Source organism: Strix uralensis, chromosome 9 (assembly GCF_047716275.1).
Source record: "Strix uralensis isolate ZFMK-TIS-50842 chromosome 9, bStrUra1, whole genome shotgun sequence".
Classification (NCBI taxonomy): domain Eukaryota; kingdom Metazoa; phylum Chordata; class Aves; order Strigiformes; family Strigidae; genus Strix; species Strix uralensis.
In genome coordinates, this window is record NC_133980.1 from 12,967,940 (window position 1) to 12,988,887 (window position 20,948).

The 20,948-nt window shown below is 44.0% G+C and overlaps 1 protein-coding gene across 24 annotated transcripts in view; it reads left to right on the top strand.

Annotated features, from left to right (window-relative positions):
* Positions 1-20,948, top strand: part of LPP (LIM domain containing preferred translocation partner in lipoma) — a 348,425-nt gene that overhangs the window by 145,787 nt on the left and 181,690 nt on the right. For all 24 annotated transcript variants that reach the window (XM_074877369.1, XM_074877381.1, XM_074877366.1 and 21 more), the window contains one exon: positions 14,411-14,523. In XM_074877369.1, the coding sequence (XP_074733470.1) occupies positions 14,411-14,523 (113 nt within the window). The remainder of the gene's footprint in view (positions 1-14,410; positions 14,524-20,948) is intronic.

Here is a 20,948-nt window from a genome sequence, read left to right on the forward strand (position 1 = left end):
GGATCAAGGGAGGGATTTGTGGTTACATTAGCTACCCCTGGTAATACTCTAATTTCTAATGCTGCAGATTTGCTGGTCCCAACTTCCTATACTGATTCCCCAAAGCTGAATGTGCAAGAGGGAAATCCTAGCAAATGAATGCTTTGAGGAAGAATTGGGGATCTCCTGAGAGGTACCACTGCAACCATTCAGCCTCATTTCAGCAGAATCTTTGGGGAAAGTACGTAAACTGATCCTTTTGCTTAGCAAAGCATTTCAACAAATGCCTAATTTGAGACATGCTTTCTGAAGGCCTGGGGGATGGAACATTTAAGCATGCACTTAAACTTAAGTGTGTAACAGAGTCTGTGCTACATGCAAGCATGTGCATACACAAGGGGAACATTTCTCTAGATCACGTGTAGGAACATCAGACACTGGATTTTTTAGGTTTTTTAAACTTTGTGTAGCACTGGTCACTACTGAATGTGTTTTCTCTCTCTCTTTTTTCCTTCTTCATCCTTCTATTCCATGAAGTTCTACAAAAATATATGTAGGTGAGAGATTACTGGTGAGCCATCCATTCCTCAAATGTTGTTCTGGTGGGAACAGCAGAAAGTAAGTCTATTAGCAAAGTCATGTTTCTATCAGAACTGCATATGGGCCATTCACAGAAAACATGTTTTCTGGACACCGAGAAGGCTCTGCAGAAGAGCAGATGTTGTTTGGGGCTCTTAGCAGGTAGATGCTCTGCAGAGGGTATTGGTGGTTTTGCTGCAGGTTCCTTTGGTGACCCACTCTATTAAAACAATGGGAGGGAGAAAGGATATTGCAAATAATGGAAGAGAACAATTCTGGCACACATAGCTTCCTCTTCATAAAGCTGGTTTTCCCTTGAGGCAATATATCTTGCGTCTTATGGGAAGGAAATCTTACAGTATAAAAGGAAGTCTAAACTACTTACCAATGAATTTAGAAGCCTGTAAGTTGGATTCCTTTTATGAAGAGATAGTACCAGTCCTGTTCCAGTATATTAGGGAAGCTTTTTAAAGATGCATCTCCAAAAGTAGGAGAACTATGGGAATCACTTCTTTAAAATAGTATTTTTGTATGTGACTTATGTTAATATTCCTGGAACCTTAGGGGATGTATGCTCAGCAAAATGAAGGTGTTCAGAGAACAAAAGCAGCAGAGGGATGGTATCTTTAGCTTGAGCTGCTCGTCAGGAGAGAACATGGGAGGATGGCTTCATGTTCCTGGGGATGTCTGTGACGTGGGTTAGAGTGGTCCGAGGGCTGTCCTCACATCGCTCTCCTGCAATAGCTCCTGAAGGGCTGTTCTGCCTCCAAGAATAGCTGGCACATTGGCAGTGCTCTAATTATGCTCGTTTTCCTGCCACATCTCCTGCACTGGGGACAGCGTGCCTTCTGCAGGCTTTGCTGCCCAGAGGCAGCCCGCCTGCCGTGTTTCTTTTATGGTGGCCCCGCTGCTGCAGATTTACAGCTCCCTATTGTGTATCAGGGAAAAAAAGTAGGGTCTGTCCAAGAGTTTGCAACCTTTTAGCCCCTCCCCAGTGTTCTTCTCTTTTCCCATTCCCATCAATTAAAATAAAGGCATGGAGAGAGAGAGAAGGAGAGAAAGTGGAGTTGATTTTCTGTAATACAAGTGGCAAAGTCCAGATAACTTCAGTGGGCATATCCAAGTAAGGATATTTTATGCAGACCTTATCAAGCTGAAAAACAACAAACAAAAAAAGAGGAAAAAAAGCAGCTAGAATCCTTCCAAAGAATTTCTGCAGAGTACATAATTGAAGAGGATTTTTTTGATAAAGGCTAAATTGTGTATGGGCATGAAAAATTCAGCAGGGAATTTAAACCATTTCCAAACCACATGAAACATTAAACATTTTGCTCAAGAATAGCTTGAAGATGGTGTGCATCATCCCAAGCTTTCAATAGTCACCTGATTTTTCTCTTGCAAATGTTAAATATGTAGTAAAGGAAAGCCAAAGTAGGTTTTATCTTCTTTCTCATGATGAGTGTGGTGCCATTGCCATGACAGATTTTGCTGGCTGACCTGACACATGCCTTTGTTTATCTGTCTTGGCTAGATGATTTTACCTGCAAGAACCAGGGCAGCAGATATCAATGCTGCAGTCGCAGCATGCTGTTCTGTGCTTGTGATCAGCTCCAGCCTTGCGCTCTTGTCTGACTGACTCTCAAATTAGCCTTTTAAATCCAGTGGAATTAAAGATTTTAATCAACATGCTAATCACCATGACATGATGTGATATGTATGGCCCAATAAGGATATAGAGTAAATCTCTGTCTCTTGAAAGCAGAGAATCCCATTCCTTAGATGATCTTCAACATGCACATTTAGGTTTTCCCTAGATGTGGTACTGGATTGTAAAGGTAGGTTATGCCTGTATTTTTGAATTTAAAATTCTTCCTTTGTGTAGAAGGATAAACATTGGCTAATTTCGGATCATTCTCGGGTGTGTTCTTGATTACTTCTTGTCTTCTTGAGAGCCCAGGTACCCAAACATGCCATGTTTTCTCTTTAAATAAGGTTGTTACTCACTTGGGTGTCCTTCATCAAGGAAATCTGACTGTGATTGTTTAAATTCTCTAGGAACAAGCTCTGCTTTTGCATAAAGCAATCGCCTTGGATGACTGCATGCAGCCAGTCATGCATTGCAAAATTACAGTGTGAGTTTTCAAAACCTGCTGTTTGGTTTCATTTAGCAAAGCTGGTTAGTGCTCTCCAAAGGAGGATGGTTCTCCTCTTCACCTCTAGGCAGACACTAGGACCATGACTCTCTTTTTTTTTTTCACTGTGTCAGAGATGGTCCTCTAAGAAAAGTCTGCGCCCTTAAATATCTCCACGTGCACTCTTACCAAGGCAGACAGTATGCTTTCTCATTGTTATGCTGTAAAAACACCATGTTGGCAAGCAGCCACACAACCTTCTCATTATTTCACTTGGGACTGGACAAAGGCAGGAGAGTAGCGATAGTCCTCAGCTCCACGGCATCGCTTAGGATGTAGGGGAGATCTAAACCAGGGGCTGGATAGTGCTGATGCAACTAGTCTGCTACAGAGAGCCCTAACCTTGAAGCAGTGTGGAGACAGGACAGTCCAGGACAGTTGGCCCAAAAGACACTTCTCTCCTTGTGATTTATGAAGAAAGTAGAGATATTGGCTACAAAATTCTCAGATATCAGGGAGACTGGGCTAATAAGCAACTCCAAATTACATGGGCTCCATGATTCATCATAAAGCCCTCAGCACATCAGGCATCTCTGTGCATTAAAATAATTTCCAAGTAAAGCACCTGCCTAGGGTGTCTCTGGCTCTTTGCACTTGCTGGGAATGTCAGATTGGAAGTTGTTCTTCCTGCAACATCTTCTGTCTGTTGGAAGAAAAGGTCAACTCTTTTGATCTCACTGATGGAGGAATTTTTGTTACAAGGTGAGGTGGACCATCCACTCTTCCCCTGTGCGGCTGAGCACTCTCTTCTTTCCATTCACTGCTCCAGGCATGTGCTTGTGGTAGCATAGGGAGATGCATATGTTACAGTAAATAACCTTTGTATGTCACCGCAGGCATCAGCAGGCCTCAAAGTGTGATGGAGGTTTTTGTGCTCATAGAAGATTTATCCTCTTCTCTTGCTCCCTGAGCACACACTCAAACAATATATCCATTTTAATTGTTTTCTGAGAGGTTATTAATATTGGAGTGGGGATTTAGAATGAAGATCAATCATTAATCTGAAAAGAATGGATTTGCACTTTCCTGCAGCAAGGCTGGGAAGGAAGTTAGGATGAAAGAAAAGTCAAGAGGTGTTCTCTACCTAACCTAATTTAATTCTTTTTTTTTGCCTAAAATTGTCCAAGTAACAGCTCTGAGGGAAAACGAAACCTCAGAGTGAAGATTTCAGAAGTCCAACCTAGAAACTGTAGCAATAAGTTCTGAAAATTTGTTATCATTTTCTTTCCACAACATTTTATTTCAAGAATAAAATCTCTGGCTTTTCAAACAAAACCACAATCTTTGCAGAAGATTTTAATTTTCTTCCGCGTTTTTCCTTTTAACAATATCCACAAATATTTCAGTAATTAATTTTCTATTGGTTAAATAAAAAAGTTTTAATTCAATCTGAAAACGATCTCACTCAGGTTTCTCTACACCAAATAATTGACTCTGCTTTTGGTGTGGTATATTTTACTGCATGGGTACCCTCTCAGTTACCCCGGGTGGGTGCCAGACCCTAATACTTTTTCTCTGGTAAGGAGACACCATGTACTGAGCAAGCAGAGTTACAGCAAAACTGCTAGTTTGATTGACTGCTTTCTCAGAATGGTCAGAAGCTTGAAATGTGTGCTTGGATAACTACACTATCATGGTCATTCCTGTTGGGAATGCAAAATGAGAGCCACATGTCCCGCAAAACCAGCAGAGGTACCACACTGCCACCATTTATCCCTGCTTCTATTCTAAGAATACACAGATTGCCTGGGTTGGTTTAAGGAATTAATTTTTAGATCATCAGTATCCTGGATGGGGAATATCATTCTTATCCTTGGGCAGTTCTTCTTGTGCCTCTGTCATTTACCTCTCCCTCACCCACTTTAGGATGCTCCTGATGGGAAGTGCTCTCTCTCCTCTTGTTTTCCCCACTGCAGTGCTCTGGGCTCTGACCAGCAAGGAGAAGGATGGGGCAGTTCTTGATAGGGGATTTTGTGGAATATGGAAAACATAAATGTTTACTTATCTAAAAAGTCAGTTTAGCATGTTGTTTCCTAACCAGTTCCTTTGTTGAATTATGCAAAAGTGTAAATTTTAAAGCATTTCTGCTCAAAATATGGCATTAACTGTACATATAAGTGTGTATAGCAACTTTGGGGTATTGGGCAGTGATCCTTGTTGCAGAAAGTGTGTGCATCAGTGGTTTAGCGTAAAATTCATCTCAAAGAAGAGAAAGCCTGCATAATCTTTTTTTCTCCTCTGCCTTCTCTGTTATCCAGAAGTACAGTAAAGAGGATGTAGAGTACCTCCAGGTGGAATCTACCCAGGAAATGGTAGAACAACCCACTTTTTTTCTTTTGGTTATAATCCCATTTCTCCTCCATGGTCTAGCCAGATCATATGTGACATTTCTAGTAGGTACCAGCAAAAGGAACCAAACTCCCTCCACAAAAACCACCACCACTCCATATAAGTATATATTTATATAAATTTATATATGGAGATATAAAGCATTAGTTATTTACTTTGAAAGAAGGTGATAGAGGTGAATTCTATTTATCCAACATTTAATTTTATCTTAAGTTATCTTCAGGGGTTAAGGATGTAATTTATTATTCAACTGTTACACTGGTGAATAAGAAAGCGATTAATTTTGTAGCATGAAGAAAATCAAGCTACTTTTTCTGCTCCCCAGTAGCACTGACTAATTGCAATAGAGGGAAGAAAGCCAGGGCTGTTTGTATTGGTGAAAACAGCGAACTAAGACACATCTGGTAAAGACACGTGTTTTGCTTTAATCTTTCCAAGTTTGGATGTTTATGAGTTACATAGGGAGGGGTGGGGAAGAGGATGGGAGGAACTAAATTGAGCCAGTTTGAAAATCAGTTTATGGGGGTTTGTTTGATTAGTTCATCTGAGAGTTATACATGCATTTCCCACTTGGTGTTTTTGCTCCAGTCTCTCAAGCCAAAAGCAGCAGACTTTGTGGAGAGGACACCTTGCAGAAAGGTTGACCCCATCACCCAGGGGAATGGTCTAGTTGTGCAGTGGTTTTTGTTGTCCCTCTGCTTTGCATGCTGGGCAAGCAGAATGGATCTAGCACTTCCAGATGTTCTGCAGCACGGGCCACTGCTGGCTCCAAGGCTCAAGCCAAGGCTGCAGCACATCAGGTTTTCTCTGACTGCTCAGATTGCAATTCATCCCCAAAGTGGGAAGGCAATACAAAACCAGTTATAGCCAAAGATAAGTCCAAGATTACTTAAAAACTGTTGGCTGAAGCTTCCAAAACATGAGGAAGTCCCTTGGTATTAAAGAGCTCTGGGAGATGTTTTGTATTTTGTCACTAGGCATATAGAGGATTTGGTTGGAGATAAGAAAAGATGTATCTGAAGGACACAGTCCCCATCTTCCCTGGCTGCCTCATCAGGGGATAAAGCTGACCGAAAAAACAGATTTGTTTTGATTGCGCCACGCAACAACAGCCAGGGAGACTAAGGTCTTAATCCGGTGGCGTAGCTCATTTTTTTCAACTTCTTCACAACAGCCCTCTTTAGTAAATTAATGCGTATATCAACTCTTGTCAGGAGCTCTTAGCAATGAACAAATGAGTTGAACACCATAATCTAATAAACAAATAGATAACCCGTTTCAGTTTTGTTCTGAGTGAGGCAGCGTTTCCCTTGTTGAGTTGTTTCATGGACCTTTTGCTCTGCAGAGGAGAGGGATGGTGTGTGGGAATGCAGCCCATGCTTCCCCTCTGAGGATAGTGTTTGCTCTTCTGACTTAGATGCCCTCATTTCCAGCATATTTCCAGTTGTTTGCGTTGAAATCTTTCCATCTCAGCAGGCTGTTTTCTGTCTTTTTTTATCATTTGAAACTACTTTTGTCCCTGTAATTGGACCTGAGCAGCTGCAACTGAAAGTGGGGTCTCATCGTACTAATTGCTGCAGAGACCAAGATGGACTCTATCCTTACGTCTACAAATAAACACTGGAGAGAAGGCAAAGGAAGGCTTTGCATGCCCATGAACTGAGGCACAGTGGAGCCTAGGTGACATCCCCAAAGTCCAAAAAGAAGTCTATGACAAGGAACAGTACTTGGAGCTTTTCTGTTAATCTTACAGCTCTTCTTTCTCCTTCTATTTTAGCACAGATTTTAATTAAAGTTTTACAGTGCCGTGGGCTGTTTCTTGCATTAGCTCAACTTTAGTCCTTCACTAAGCTTTAGTAAAGGACTGATTTATTTTCTGTAGAGGTGAGTTCTGATACTAGCAGACCTCTTGGCAGATGTTAACATTTTGGAGATAACTGCCATGTGTAACGTGATCTGAGCGGGAGCAGAACTGGTTTATTCGCATCATGTTTACAAAACGGGTTGTTGAGGTGAGCAAAATAAGTCATTTCTATTCCAGAGGGGTTGGTGTGGGACATTAGCTGGAATGCTTTGCCCCGCAGTCATATGGAATAATAGTTGAAGAATCAAAATGCAGCCTTGTATCGATGCCTTTGTACTTAGCGGTGACTATTGTAAGCATACGATGGGTAGGATGTTCGGCTGATGTGCATGAAGGAAAACAGCCCAGCATGTGGTTATACCTGCCTCCCCCTACCCTGCAACCATTGGGGCTGCAGGACCATTGGGTTGTGTTTGCTGGGAAGGATGGCAAGGCACAAGGTCTACAGGCACAAGCTGAATAAAAACACAGTCTCATCAAAAAAAAGTGTTTTCACAATGAGGGGCATCCACTGTAGCAAAGAGGCTGAGATTTTGCATAATTTGGGGAACTGAGCCTTTGTTTCCTACCCTCGTGCTAATTACTGCCTTTGGGGTGTTTTGAGAGGGAGGTCAGCGAGTTCTGACGTGAACCAGAGGTGTATGGGATTTTCCCCACTGGTGACCAGAGCTGGAGTGAAATATCTGTGTATAGGACACTAAAGATAGCATCTGTTTGTGCTAAATCAAGTTGCTGAATAAAAGCTGCATCACTTGAAATGAACCTGGCATGGTGTGCCAATGCCGCTGCTTTTAGCGGTCACAAACTTGTAGGCAATGCAAGGGGTCCAGCTCCAGTCCCGCTGAAGTACCTAGCTATGTCTAAATGGTGGTAAAACCCAGTTACCTTTTGAGAGGTGGAAAAAATTGGCTTTTGAGCTGCTGCCTCAGCTCAGACCCAAATGACAAAGCAGCTAGTGTTGGATCTCCCTGTTGGCAGTCTCCCACGCAGCTCCTGTGTCCCCATCAGGGTCTCATCTGCTCCTCCTGAAAGCTTTAGTACCTTATTCTGGCTCTAGTAATGCTGGAAGAAATCCAGAGTGATTCCAGTGGAGCTATTTTGGATTTGCGTTCGCAAGAGGAATTGTACCTAGAGGTTTTAAGTTAATCGCATGGTCATTTTTCCTCTGTATGTTTAACCACTGAAGTTAATTAACATTTAAAAGTTTCACAGGCTGCTTCTTTCATTATCTCAGCTAGCTGTGGTAAAAGGCAGCATGGCAGGAGGGTAGTAGTCTGCTGAAGTTATAAGATGGGAAAAATGTTGGGAATCGTTTCCAGCGAATCCCAGGGGGTGGTGGGATGAAAGTGGAGGTGAGGATGCATAAACTGCCACGGTACATGTTGCCTATTGACTTTCCATGTAGTAAACAAAATTACCAGATGATTGTTAGTGTGTGGGTTTGTTTTTTTTTTTTTTTTATCTGAAGACAATATTTTAAGCAGGACTGCGATTCATAGTCCTGAACTGTAGGGGACTAATGTTCCTGTTCTCCAGCTGGGAGAAACTAATTCAACATCTTGTGTTGTAAACACTCACTCATTTTAACTGATTATACTTCCAATGTTCCTCAAATCACTAAAATTACTAATTGCTATTCCTTACACATCAGAGAGTGAATCCTGAATAATTAACCCCAAATAAAATTAGATGAATTGGCCCTTTTAATTAGAATCCCTGCTGCTGTTTGTTCTGAGCTTCCTTTTCTTACTGTTAAGAGACTTTTAGAATGATTAAAACTGTTTAAGACTTAAACAGCCAGTGACCTTTTAATACAATATAAATCCATAAAAGCAATATTTCAGCTAGCAGGTGGTGAAGTAAATTTTCAGCGCAACTACCTGACAGACTCAGTATTCCTTTTTTAAATGCTGCTGATGAAATTAGCTAGTGTGGCTTTTTTTTTTTCTCCCTCCTGCTTATTAATACAGTAGCTGATTAGCAAAAGTAGTTCAAATGGTAGGATTAGTGATTGGTAGGAGACTGGTAATTTAAACAGTGCTTTGGGTTGGTGGAGCTGCTTTATTTTAGGAATCACAGGCCAGTGTGGTATATTTAGGTAGACTGTAGAGCTGGTGTATAATCATGCGACGGTTTCCCCTGCACTGACGTGGTGTTGGTGACCCCTCATGACATGGTTTTGAGCAAGGATGTGCCAACACAAAACATGATTTTAATCGTGTGCTTTCCTTGTCCAGTGATGTGTGTTAAATACAGATGTTAGAGGAAAATGTTCATTTTGGGAAACTTAGTAAGATGTGTGTTCACACCTAAGAGTCACCAGGTCATATCTAGCTGAAGTTTTCTATAAAAATCCTGTGGCGTCACTTTTGCAGTATGAAGTTTCTCAGACCACTTAGTAATAATGCAGTATTCTGCAGGTTTTTGCAGTGGATTCATGGTGGTCTCAATCAAAAGAATTTTCTCCCAGTGCTAAACAAATTAGGGTTTAAGTGTAAATCTTAATTGCTTCAATGTAGATCACCCTCAAATTGCAAACTTTGGCTTTCTGCAGTAGAAGATACATACTTGACTGGGGAGTGGGAAATGGCTGTATCTGCTCATGCTTTGCCAAATGGAGTGTTTGGATCAGAATGGAAACACATCTGTAGGGGTTTACTCCATCACTGTCCTTAGTCTAGTCTCTAAGTCAGGGGAGAGCTGTGTTTTTTCAGGTGATTCAAACTGATTCTGAACCAGCTTCAGAGTCAGAAATTATCAAGATGACAAAGAGAAAGGGTTATTTTTGTTTGGAAGGAGAAAAATGAAAAACATCTGGGCATATAGTCTTCAGATGCCAGCCAGAGATCTGGGAGGACCAGTGTGAACCCTGTTTTGTTGGTTGATAGATTTCATTAAGTTACTGTTTCAGGGAAATATACAGTGTTTTGCTTTTTTGTATTTCCTAGGGTTTTTCCCCCAAACAGTCTCTTCTTGCTGAACATGTGAGATCTTCCTCATGTCTAGAGTTTCAAAGCTCAAATCTTTATGTCTAAACAACAGTGTCAGCCGAGAGGGGAGGCAATTACTGTGCTGCGATTCATTTGTTGACTGGCAGCTATATCTCCCTGAAAACAAAGGCTTGAGACGTGAGCCTGATCCTGCAAATAACTGAAGTGCACTTAAAAATTTAAAGGCTAGACTGTAAGTAAGAAAGGTGCTTGGTGCATGAGACAGGATGTTTTTCTCAGCTTGTACTTGTACCCTGAAGGCATCAGGCATCCAATGGCAAAAATCTTACAAGTTTCTATTCAGCCCAACAAGCTCATGCTGATGTAGATGTCTGTTAAGGCTTTAAACAATTTTTTATTTGTACATTTGAAAAGTGTAATAATGAAATGCTTAAATCTCCTTGGAAAAGTGTAAGAGGGGAAGTTTTGGGGAGAAGAGGAGTAAAACCTTGCAAATGCATCTGCATGGCACAGATTTGATAGGAGCCAGAAGCCAGGCTGGGGCTTGGGAGGCATCGCTTGTGATTATGGCTCTGCTGTAATTTCCTAACATAGCCATGACGGACTGATTTAATTTCTGTCTAATTACTTGCATGTAAAATATGGGGGAGAGCATTACCAGGGCTGACAGTATCATCTCTTGTGGTTGTACCAGGTGATGCTCCGGCACAAGAGCGGGCATGGGTGCCGAGAGAAGAGCTCAGAGCGGCGGTTTCACGGCACGTTGCGCCGTTGTATCTGAAATAACCGAGCTGGTCTATGTGTTGCACTGCACAGCCCCTTCGTAGGTTGACTCATGATCTTCACAGCTGTAAGAAGAAACGAGTAGCTGGCGCAATGAGGAGTGTTTATTTTCTCCGCTAAACATATGGTAATGGGTAGAGATTTCTCATTGCAAGAGCTGAAGTCAGGCTGTGCCGTGGTGTGAGGAGGGGCAGGGTATGGGTCCCTGCCTGCAAACGTGCCTGGCCCAGGCTGCCTCCGCAGGGGGAACTTGCCGTTGGAGTGTTATTTCACCTGCCTTGAAGTACAAATTGCCTTCTGGAGGTGCCTTGATGTCTCTCCGTTGACATCGCTCGGTGCAGTCGCTCTCATAACTTAAATATTTCCAAGTGTTCCAGCTGATGCAGGTGAATGTCAATCAAAATGCCAGTCTCTGTGCTGAGCAGTAATCAAAGCTAATAAGCATTTTGCCCATCTTATCCCTTATTCACAGAGAGGCAGCAGGGTTAAATCAGTCAGGAGTGGGTGAGTGCTCAGGGTGGGATGTGTCCTCTACCAGCCCATTGTTAATGCTGGTAACCCCAGAGCCCCATTTCCCCCACAGCTGCCAGTTCATCCGTGCAGACCAGAGGATGGTCCCTTCCCCAGACAGCTCCCTATGTAGCTGGCTGGTGCTGGAGGTGGTCAGCAATGGGGGGCAGTAATATGCTCTGCCTGCACATGGACTTTCCTGCCTCCTCCTATGGCTTGCCTAGCTCTAAGCAAGTGAAATCTGTCTGGCTTGCAAAGCTTTGGGGGTGAGGGAAGGTCCCCGAGGTGCAATGTAGGGAGATCCTGCTTAAAGGGAGCGTAAGCTTGCTTTCAGCTTTTTTTCCTCCCTTACTCCCTCAAACGTAGACCTGTTTCTTCCACACATCATCTAAAACCATACACTGCTCAGGACACAGATTTTACAGCCTTTGCATGCTTCCCTCTCTGCCGGAGGGAGACTTCCAGCAATGCCAGTAATAATAATAATACAGTAACAGCTTTCCCTCCTGCATCCAAGGGAATACTCTGCTGCGAGTGCAGTGGGAACAGCATCAGGTCCTATGGCTGTGTGTGGGAAAGAGGAAAGTGCAGTGGCAGAATAAATAACTAAAGCTGTGAAGGAGAAAAGTCCATCTGTTCACAGAGGACCAGGAAAAGGCCAAACATCTGCAAGGTCCCCCCAGTTCATCAGGCATCTGCTCGCTGCTTCCCAGTCTAAAAACCTTCCCATTTGTGGGGAGAGCGGAGCCAGCAGCTTATCTGACACAGAGGACAGAGTCAGCAGAGCTGGGCTGGGATGCAGTAAAGCCAGCTGTCTCCTACTGCAAAGAAAAGTGTTTTCTTCCAAACTCTAGAAAAGGACTCTTTTCTTTTTTTGTCCTTTGCTTCTTTTCTGAAAAATCTTGCCAATGTTTTTTTCCTTCAGGAGAAACAGATCTTCCAAAGGGGCAAAATGGTATTTGTTTTGTGTTTGTTCTAGCCATCATCGTTTTCCCCTTCTGTTACATCAATTGTTATTTTTCCCTTCTGTTTATGCACAAACCCTGTCCCTTTCCCTGTCTCATCCCCTTCAACATATTCTCTACCTTGATTTTGCTTAGGTGTTTTGAAAGGTTGTAATAAAGCAAGAGCATCTGACTAACGTGCCGTCCAGGGAGATGAGTCTTTGGCATCGGAGCCAGGACTAACTGGAGAAACATCATCTGAAGTGTGTTCTTTGGGAAGTATGTGTCCGCTGGAGTTGAATTTGTTTGCAAAATCACATTGGTTGGAGGGTCATTTTCAGAGCAAAGGAGAAAAGTTTACTTAGCACTCAAACATCCCAGCATTTTTTAGAACGAAACACCAAGCTATTAATTTCAAAATATTTCTTCTTTTCTTTTCACTCAGTATTGTATTTCATATGATTTGAAATAAAAGATTGGATTAATTATAGGGCAAAGAGGAGGATACTGCAGATGTTATTGGACATAAATTTTTTTTAAATCAATCTTGAACTCTATAATATCATGAGCCGGTAGGTTTCATGGGATTTTATGTATTGGAGCAACATGGTTGTCTTAAATTAGTTTTCAGTGTGTTGTTTTTGAACTGTCTTTGTGCATCTGTATTTAGGATGATAGTTTCTTAGGGATTCAAAGGGGGTTTTTTGAGTTCTGTCCATGCTCACTTTGGGGAAAATGGGAAGAAATTACTTTCCTGGGAAATAAGATCCATGGAAGTCCTAGGGGGAGTTTGTGCCTTTTGAAGAGAAAAGCTTTCCAGGGCTGCAGACCCATCTGCTTCCCACGGCAAACTGTATGAAGGTGCCGTGCTGGCAGTGCTGCCCAGCTGGTGCCTGTGCCTGGGGTGGGCTGCCTGTGGATTTGAATGCAGAGGACTGCGGGTCATGGGGGTTTAGCTTGGCACCTCTTTGAGCAGTTTAGAGCCTGCTCCTTGGGTATTTGGGGATGGCACTGAGCGCCTGTAGGTGGGAGGTTGTGTGTCACATGGAGATGTGGAGGGTCAAGCAGGGAGCCCATGTTTCCTCCCAAAAGTGTTAAAACCCTCCAAAAGCAACAGTTCCTATATACATGAAATATCACACTTTTATTCATCTTGAACTTCCATCTCAGATGCTGCCCACAGGAGAGTCAACAGCAAACAGCTCTACTTGCAGCATCAAGCTTTATGAGAAGAAAAAAAAATATACCAAAGTGATCCAAACTACAGGCAGCTGCCTCCCCAGGAGCCAAATCCAGTGCTAATGGCAAACACCCCTTTTCCCCATCCTTAGGAGGTGCTTTCAGAGCGTGGTGTCCTGCTGCCTGCAGCCTGTGCTACTCTGTCCTTGTTTTCTCCTTTGTGCTCCCACTTTCCATGAAGTTCTCAAAGAGAGGTCTCCTATCTCTACGCTAAGCTGAATGGCTTCACAGCCAGTATGCTGCTTTGTCTTCACATCAGCACTCTTGGAAGTTTGATGAGCAGATTAAAGTGTAGCTATTTTGTACATCAGCCCTGTGTAAAAAGCCTCCTCAGAGTTAAAAGAGATGGATGCTTCTCAGCCTGGAACTGGCCCATTACATGGCTGTTGTCACTGAGAAGAGCCTGTGATCTTCCCAGCAGTCCTTTACATGAAGTTATGAGGTCCCCATAGGAAGAGGCAAATGCAAAGAGAGTGGCTGCCTCCCAACAGCAGGGATGAAGGAGATGGGCTGGTCTAGATTTTGAGCTCCTGCTCCAGCCCTCCATGTGTCCTCTGCAACAGGGAGTCCCTGCTTTTAGACAGCATTTGATGCTGTCTTTATCGTAATTAAGAAGAGCTGGCATGATTTAGCACACAATGGGGGGTGAGTTGGATGGGATCCATTGCAAGGCTGGACACGGGGCGTCCATTATTGTAAGTTTTGTAGTTGCCTGTGGCAGGTTTGAGATGCAAGCTTTCATCTGTGGAGCGGGTTGTTGGTGCCTTCAGGCTTTGTGGCAAGTCACCTGCTGTGGGGTCTGAGCACCTCTAAGCAATCTGCCAAAGCTACTGAGCTGTCATAGCCATCTCCTGAAGCAGCGAGGGGTGCAGCTGAGCATTTAATAGTTAAGCAATGTGTTACTTCCCGTGCCACAAAGCTGGTGGCAGAGCTGTGAGTATTGCAGGGTTTATCCTGATCATCCATGTCATGATGTGGGGAAATGCTGGTGAGTCTAAGTTCTTCCATTCTCTTTCCTAGGGGACTTTCTTCCTCCACCCCCACCTCCTGTGGATGACCTCGGGAACATCACGTCATCACAAGGTGCCTTTCCTCCCCCACCCCCTCTGGATGACGTTACTTTCAATGTGCAGGTAAGAAGACCAAGAATTTTATTGTTTGTGCAGAACTGGTCCAAAAATTGTGGAAATGAATGAACGATAATAAAATGAGGTTATAAAGTGCTGTAGTTAGAAATCGTGTGTCAGGAACCAAGTCAGCTTTAGCAAGCAGTGTTTCCCAAGTAGGGTATATTTCCATTCAAAACTTGCTGGGCTATTAAAGGATTTTTCCCATCCGGCTTGAATTAGAAGACTAATTGCCTTATGTCCTTGTGATGGTGGATGGGAGTGAAACCTTCCCAGAATGAATTGTTTTCTGGAAGGGCCATCTCCTTCCATGGACTGTGGAGAGACTTTAGGGCAGTAATCTGATCCTAAAAGTGCTTTGTTCAGATGCCTAAAATTAAGTGAAGCAAATAAACCCTGGCCCAGGCCCAGTGATGTCGCTGAGACCCTTTTCACCCTCTTTTTGCTGGCTTGGATCCTCTAGATTTGTCATCTAGATGAAAGTGCAAGTTATAAGATGCATCAGATGTTGATGGCATGTCCTGTGTGGATAGGGACATACCTTGAAAAACCTTTGAAAGGTATGAACACCTTTGTGCAGACATCACCAGCTTGCCTGGAGTGCCGGCTACTGTTGTGTTAGCTCAGGCACATTCAGGAGAGATGTATTCAGGCTGCAGGGACAGGCTATCAAGGTGATCAAGGAGTAAGGAGCTGATCTTGCCAGTGGAGACCAGAAAAGTTTGGCTTGTTAGCTGAGCAAAAGGAAAGCTGAGGGAGGGGATGTGCTTGCAGATTTGAAATACGTTTGGGGAATAAGCACCGGAGAAGAACTATTTAATCTCTGTGTGACTGTTGGTGTAGGAACAGGAGAGGCTGAGATTGCCAGAATTACCTTCATGATTGTGTTTAGAAAGGTTCTAAGCACTGAGTCTGTGAAGGTCTAGAAGAGCCTTTGTGGGAGGAGTAGTGAGAACAAAGTGAGCGTGATCTAGGTTTGAGGCTGATAAGAGTTCTGTGACCACATATCCACAGCCATGGGGCTGCCCTTGATGACCCTGGAAGGCTATGGCAGTCCTGTGTCCCTCAATGGGTTTGAACCTTAGAATAGTCTAGCGGGCAGGCATTAAACAGGATTCAAGAGACCTGACTTAGTTCCTGACCCTGGAAAAAACTCTAGAGTCAATTTATCTACTTTGTGCCTCTGTAAAAAGAAAGTGTTTCCCTCCCTTGTGGGCTTCCTGTGATCTCTTGCCTGTGGCAAGATGTTCAGATGTTATCACAAAGTCTCAGCATGTTTCTGCAATGGCTTCAGCATTATAAGCAGCCTTCGAGAGGGAAGGGGTTAATGAGGGTTGCTTTCTCCCTTGCCAGGAAAGGCTGCAGCCATCAGGGACATTAGCCAAGTGCAGAGCATGGCTTTTTCCAGCCTTGGGGGAATGAAGTAATTCCCCAGTAAGTGTTGTTCTGTCTTTTATCTCTCCGAGAAGAGTGGACCCCGTGGGAGCAGGGGAGCTTCCAGACTGCCCTGGGAAGCAGCGGAGCAGCAGGCTTCTGGCGAGGGCTGGGCACTGCCTGCACGGCTGCCTGTGCAGGAGCCTGGGCAGTGGGAAGGGGTCATGGCACCTCACGTGCTTCTCTGGGGTCAGGCTTCCCACTTGCCAGGTTGCCTGAGGAGGGGACCTCGTCGTGTTTATTGGAAGGGGCTCGTGTCTTCAGCTCCTCATGCCTCCCTCCTGCAATGGGTCCAAACGATGTGCCTGAGCCACTCGGGACTGTCACTGGGACATGCCCCTTAGTAGAACGACCCGATAGGATGGCTCTTCCCCACTGAGCTCATGAAATTGCTATTTGTCACACCCTTTCTCTCTGGCTTTGGGAAGCTGGGGCTGGAGCCATGTTCACAGCACGTTGGGTTTTGGCAGGAGCTTGGTTAGAGGAAGAGTCCTTCACGTGGCATCCCGTTTGGAGGAAGGCGAGCCTACCAGTCATACCCCAGCACTCCTCCCTGTTGTTACCCCCAGATGTACTCTACACAGCAAACACAGGTCGCTGCCTTTAATCTGTGCTCTCTTGTCACCTTTTGCCCTTTCTTTTCTCTTCCATCCTCTGAGGGAGATCAGGAGCAGATGAAGTCCAGGGCTAAGTCAGGAGCCAGCAGGGTCTTGTGTTGCAAGATCAGCTCCTTATCTTACAGGAGCAGCAAAAGCCTTGCTGAAGCAAGACGTAAAGCCAGAGAGATGAGGAAAAAAGGGCAGGTGGCAATGAAGGAAGCTGCTTGATGCCTTTCTGCATTGAACACAGTCGTTTTCATGACTCCAGACAGAGGTTCCCATGCTGAAGGAGCAGAATGAATGCTGGCTGTGTTCCTTCTGCTGTGAATCCTTTCTCAGCCCTCAGGACATGGTTGCCTGAAGGCAGGGATCTCATGAGCATGTGTTGGATCAGGCTTCAACAAACTAAAGCCGAGCCCAATTCTGCTCTCCAATGCCAGGCCACTTCCATTTCCATGCCTCAGTTTCCCCTTTGCTAAATGTAAGTGCTGGAGCAGATGATCCCATTCCTGAGCACGGACCAGATCTGAGGCTGCTGCCTGCTGTGGTTCGGCCCCTGCGGACCCAGTGTGAGACCTCCAGATTTATGCCAGAGTTTGAAATTTATCTGCTCCAGCAAATCAGTTCCTTTACTACATAAATTTCTCTTTGGATGGCAGAGTGCTGATGACAGTTTATGAAATATGTGTGCTGTGGCTCCAGGTAGAGCTTTTTATACTAGGTGTTAAGCTGATGAGAGCAGCAGAATATATATATTTAGTTTATTATTATTTCATGCATTGCTGTTAGCAGACAGCTAAAAACTGTGCAGATTATTACAGTTTAAGTTGTAGCTTAGGAGCAGCAGTTAAAATAATAATAATGCCCAGTTTTCATAGGCCTGTTTATCTCTGGATCTCTATTTGGACAGTGGAACTGGCCACTTAGGATCAGATCCAAAAAGGTACTTTAGTATCTCACTTCCCTTGAGGTGCTTATGCTCTGATGGAAATCAGAGGACTGGGTTGCGAAATACCTTTGCAGTAGATCTGGCGTTTTCTTGTAATTTCTCTTTTCCCATCTAGATCCATCCTATTCAGATTCACAGCAGGGCTGGGGAGGCAAGGAGGATGAAATTTAAACTCTTTTCTTACTAACTGTAATGCTTTAAAAAAAATAATAAAGGGAAATGTTTAGTTTTAAAAAGAGTGTGTTGGGGCTGGGGGAGAGTTGTGTTGGGAAGTTCCCCTTCAGCTGAAGTCAGCCGGCGAAGGCAAGGGCTTGTTCCCAGAATGGTGGTGAGGGCGCGGCGATGGCGTGTTTGACAAATAAGGACATGAGCAAAGAGCCTTTTGCCACGTTGGCTTGGGCTCAGTTTAAAAGAGAAAAAAAAAATCCTGGACGGGAAGAAAAATGAAATCACTGTTTGTCAAAGGGAAATAGATAGATCTGGGAGGGAGTGAGACAGATTTTTATTATTTTTTTTTGCCTTCGAGTTTCAAAACAGGCATTCTGCCCAGGCCAGGGAAAGCAAAAGTGAAAAACTCTCATAAGCAACCTCTCGAGTGTCCTGTTTGCTCACAGAGAGGGACCCTCACTCATAGCACCAGCAATTTCTTCTTTCCTCACCAGGCAGGGTTGTCAGGGATTAGGACTGTGCACAGCGGTGTGAAAGGCCGGTCTCTGCCCTGTGACCCGTCCCTGGGAAGGCTGTCTCTGGAGCCATGTGTGCCACGGGGGCATCTTGATAAGCCATGTCATGGGGGCTTCAGATCTTCACTGTCTTTGAAATGATCACTTCTTCTTAAAGGAGGGGTTCAGAGCCCAGCGTTTCCTGCTGGGGCAGGACCCTGGGTGGTTCAGAGCAGATGTGACCCTCAGCTGAGGACCTGCCAGGGGCTGCCTTGGAAGAACATGCATTTACGAATTGCTGCTAAATACCCACAGGTGCTGCACCTGCAATACTGGTCTGATTTTCATTTGGGACCCTAGATGCTACTTCAACACAGAAAGAGAGGATTGTATTCAGCCGGGAGATCACCTCTTTCCCAGCAACCCCTGGTTGTTATCAGTGAGTTTTTTATTGACAGGCCACAAAACACTTTACAAAAGAAATACCAGTCTCTCCCTGATAAGGAAGCTGAAGGAGGGACAGTGTTTTGCCTAGGTCACCAGGCTAAAAATAGGACCTAGATCTCCTGCATCCCAGAGCAATTCTGTCTGCTACATCACACTGCCTCATTACTGCAAGAACTGCAAATTAATGAGTAAACACCATCAGCGGCTGAAAACAGAAAGAATTTGGGATTTACGCTGTGCAAAAGTGGTTTAGAATGGGGGTCAGAGTGAAGAAGCAATCAGGTGTTGAACAATTGCATGAAGTGGAATATAAAATAGTTTTTATTAATAGCTCTTGTTATAACCACCTATGCATGGAGGGGCTGCAGTGCTGCAGCTACATGGGCAGGGAACTGTTCCCACATTCAGACCTACTGGACTCACTGGTTGTATCATCCTGTTGCGATATGCAAAAAATCAACCGAAGGGCTCAAATTCCTATTGCCAAGAAATTTTGGAAGGAGAAATGCCAAAACATGGTCTGAAGGCATCTGTGCCTGTCTCTGTGAGGTTGTTCAGAGGAGACCCGGCTCGCTTCTACCTAGTACTCACGCCTGGGAGAAGGTGGGAACGTGTTAATAGATGTGAGCAGCAAGAGCCTCATCCTTGTTATGGAGGAGGTTGCCAGGCATTTTGCTGTCTGACTCCCTCCCAGCGAGCAGTAGTAGTGGTGCCTCTTTGTGGGCTGTGACTCACCGGCTAAGGAAACAGCCAGAATGGAGGAATTTTTTTTTTTTTTATTATTTTGGGTGCACATATTGACAAATAGTTGGGGAGGGAAGAGCATGATTTTTGCCTACAGGGGGTGCTGCCTTAAACAGCGCACCTGCTCGGTGGCTGGCAGCTGGGCTCTGCCTGGATGCTGGGCTTGCTTTAAATCGCCTGCCTTTTAATGTTCAGAGAAGCTGAAAAGGGCGAAGAGAGCAGAACATGTGTTCAGCCTCCCTCTAGTGCTAGATTTTGTTAATCAGTGGGATTATTGGCCTGGGTGTAGGTGCTCGCTGGTGAGGAAATCGGTAACGCAGAGCAGCTCTCACTGCCGGGAGGGCTGCCTGGCTCCCGGCAAGCAGCAGTAGCTCTCAGTGAGTCTGTAAATAAAGCCATAGTCTGTGTGTATTGCTTGCCATTCGAGATCCAGCTTTTGCAGATTTCTGTGACTCCTGACATGATTTATTAAAATCCATGTGATAAGCAACTGCCGTTTATCTAAATTGAAGCTGTGTCCAACAGTATAAATACATTACCTGGTAATGTTAACCCTCTTATTCAAACCTTGGCTTTGCAGGAATGCTTTTGATCTCTTTCCCTTCTTCTGCATTCCTCATGTGTTTGAGAGACAAGAATGTGCTGTGCGCTGAATTAGACTTGAACAAATAACATGTATGCTCTCTGCATGTTTAAATGCTCACTGAGTCTCTATGGGTCAGTGTGTGTTTGCTCCATATTAGGGGTTTCTAGGCACTAAGGTGAGAAAAATCAGTAATACAAAGTCTGAATATGTTGATGAATATCTGATTGCATGATAGATAAAATGCAAGTTTTTCTCATATGCATATATATATACACTATATATATATATATGAGAAATTCATAATGATTTGGGATATAGAGCAGACCTCCACATTATTGGGGAACAATCATGCACGTTTTTTCCCTGCTGCTTTTTTATCCCTTTCTGTGGGTAACACAACCACTAGATCCAGGATCACAAGAGAAAAGGAACACTGAGCATTTCTTTCAGGCAGTTCTTGATGCAACCCATCTTATATGCATGTTTGTTTTACAATGCCAAACCACATTCTATTTTAAATCTTTAATGAACCTCTGTTCCCATCTATGTAACTTTCCAATCCTTACTCTCTTCAGAATAGACAAAGATGCTTATTATAAACCACAAATTTTACTGAAAGGGTAAACTGGAAAAGTTTTAATTGTACGACGTAAGCCTCCCATTCATCTCTCTGCCTGGCTATTAATATCTTGGCAATGCTATAATGCAATACAGCATTTAATAGCTAAACCTCTCGGCAAGGGCTACAAAGGAAGCAAGGATCCAAACAGTTAACTGTGCTCATTATTTTCATCATGCTTATTACTGTGTTATTTAATGTATTTGTTATGTTATTGTTTAATATAGTAACACAGGATGCAGCAGGACCTGCACTGGTGCGCACTCATGCCTTCTTTGGGCGGAGGGTTGTGACTGAGGCTGGGAGATGCTTTCGGAGATGGAACAGAGCAGCTTTTGATAATCTGCCATACAGCAGGTGATGAGGTGAGGGAGAAGAGGAAAGCAAAATC